The sequence below is a fragment of the Penaeus monodon genome, chromosome 19, assembly GCF_015228065.2.
Source record: "Penaeus monodon isolate SGIC_2016 chromosome 19, NSTDA_Pmon_1, whole genome shotgun sequence".
NCBI lineage: Eukaryota > Metazoa > Arthropoda > Malacostraca > Decapoda > Penaeidae > Penaeus > Penaeus monodon.
This window is the reverse complement of record NC_051404.1, coordinates 18,430,601-18,431,276: the sequence shown is the minus strand read 5'-3', so window position 1 is coordinate 18,431,276 and position 676 is coordinate 18,430,601. Positions and strand designations below refer to the sequence as shown.

The following is a 676-nucleotide window of genomic DNA, read 5'->3' as shown; positions in this document are numbered from 1 at the left end:
TACCGTAACTAAACCCCTCATTCTTTTCGTTAATCACTATATTCGTAAACTTAGTGCGTACCCCTGTCTTTCGGCACAGGAGAGCACCCAGCGGCAATGCAGCACGGTGGCCATTCCCCGTATGAAGTGTCGGCTTTTCTCTTGTCCTTCGCATTTGCTTTCGTTGTGGCATTCAAGTAGGACGTAGAAGGCAGAACAGCCGCCCTCTTGGAGTCGAGGAACATGAAGGCTGGGTTTACGGTAAGCCTGGTCTACGTGAAGGCTGGATCTGCGTATATGCTGTGTCTACGTGAAGCTGGATCTACACGAATGCTGGGGTCTACATAAATGTTGGGTCTACGTGTAGCTGGATCTACATAAATGTTGGGTCTACATGAAGGCTGGATCGACATACATGCTGGGTCTACGTGAAGCTGAATCTACATAAATGCTGGATCTACATGAAGGCTGGCCCTGTGTGACTTTTTTCTTGTACAGGTCGTATTTAGTGTGAAAATTCAAGAATGAATAGATGAACTCGTGGTTTTATTAAATGTTTGGTGGTGGCGTTCAAGTGCTGTGGGAAATTCAAGAAGGAAATTCAAGAATGGATAGATGAACTTATGTTTTTCAAATAATAACAGTGTTATTATTATTTATTCGTAACTGAGAAATGCTGTGCCGCCACCGTGATACG

At 44.4% G+C, this 676-nt stretch overlaps 1 protein-coding gene across 1 annotated transcript in view; it reads left to right on the top strand.

The window, feature by feature from the left end:
* The window catches only part of LOC119585346 (zwei Ig domain protein zig-8-like), a 61,944-nt gene extending 61,274 nt beyond the window's left edge, over positions 1 to 670 (top strand). Inside the window, exon 8 of the mRNA XM_037934018.1 lies at positions 80 to 670. Within this exon, the coding sequence (XP_037789946.1) occupies positions 80 to 180 (101 nt within the window). The 3' untranslated portion in view covers positions 181 to 670. The remainder of the gene's footprint in view (positions 1 to 79) is intronic.
* Positions 671 to 676: the final 6 nt, after the last annotated feature.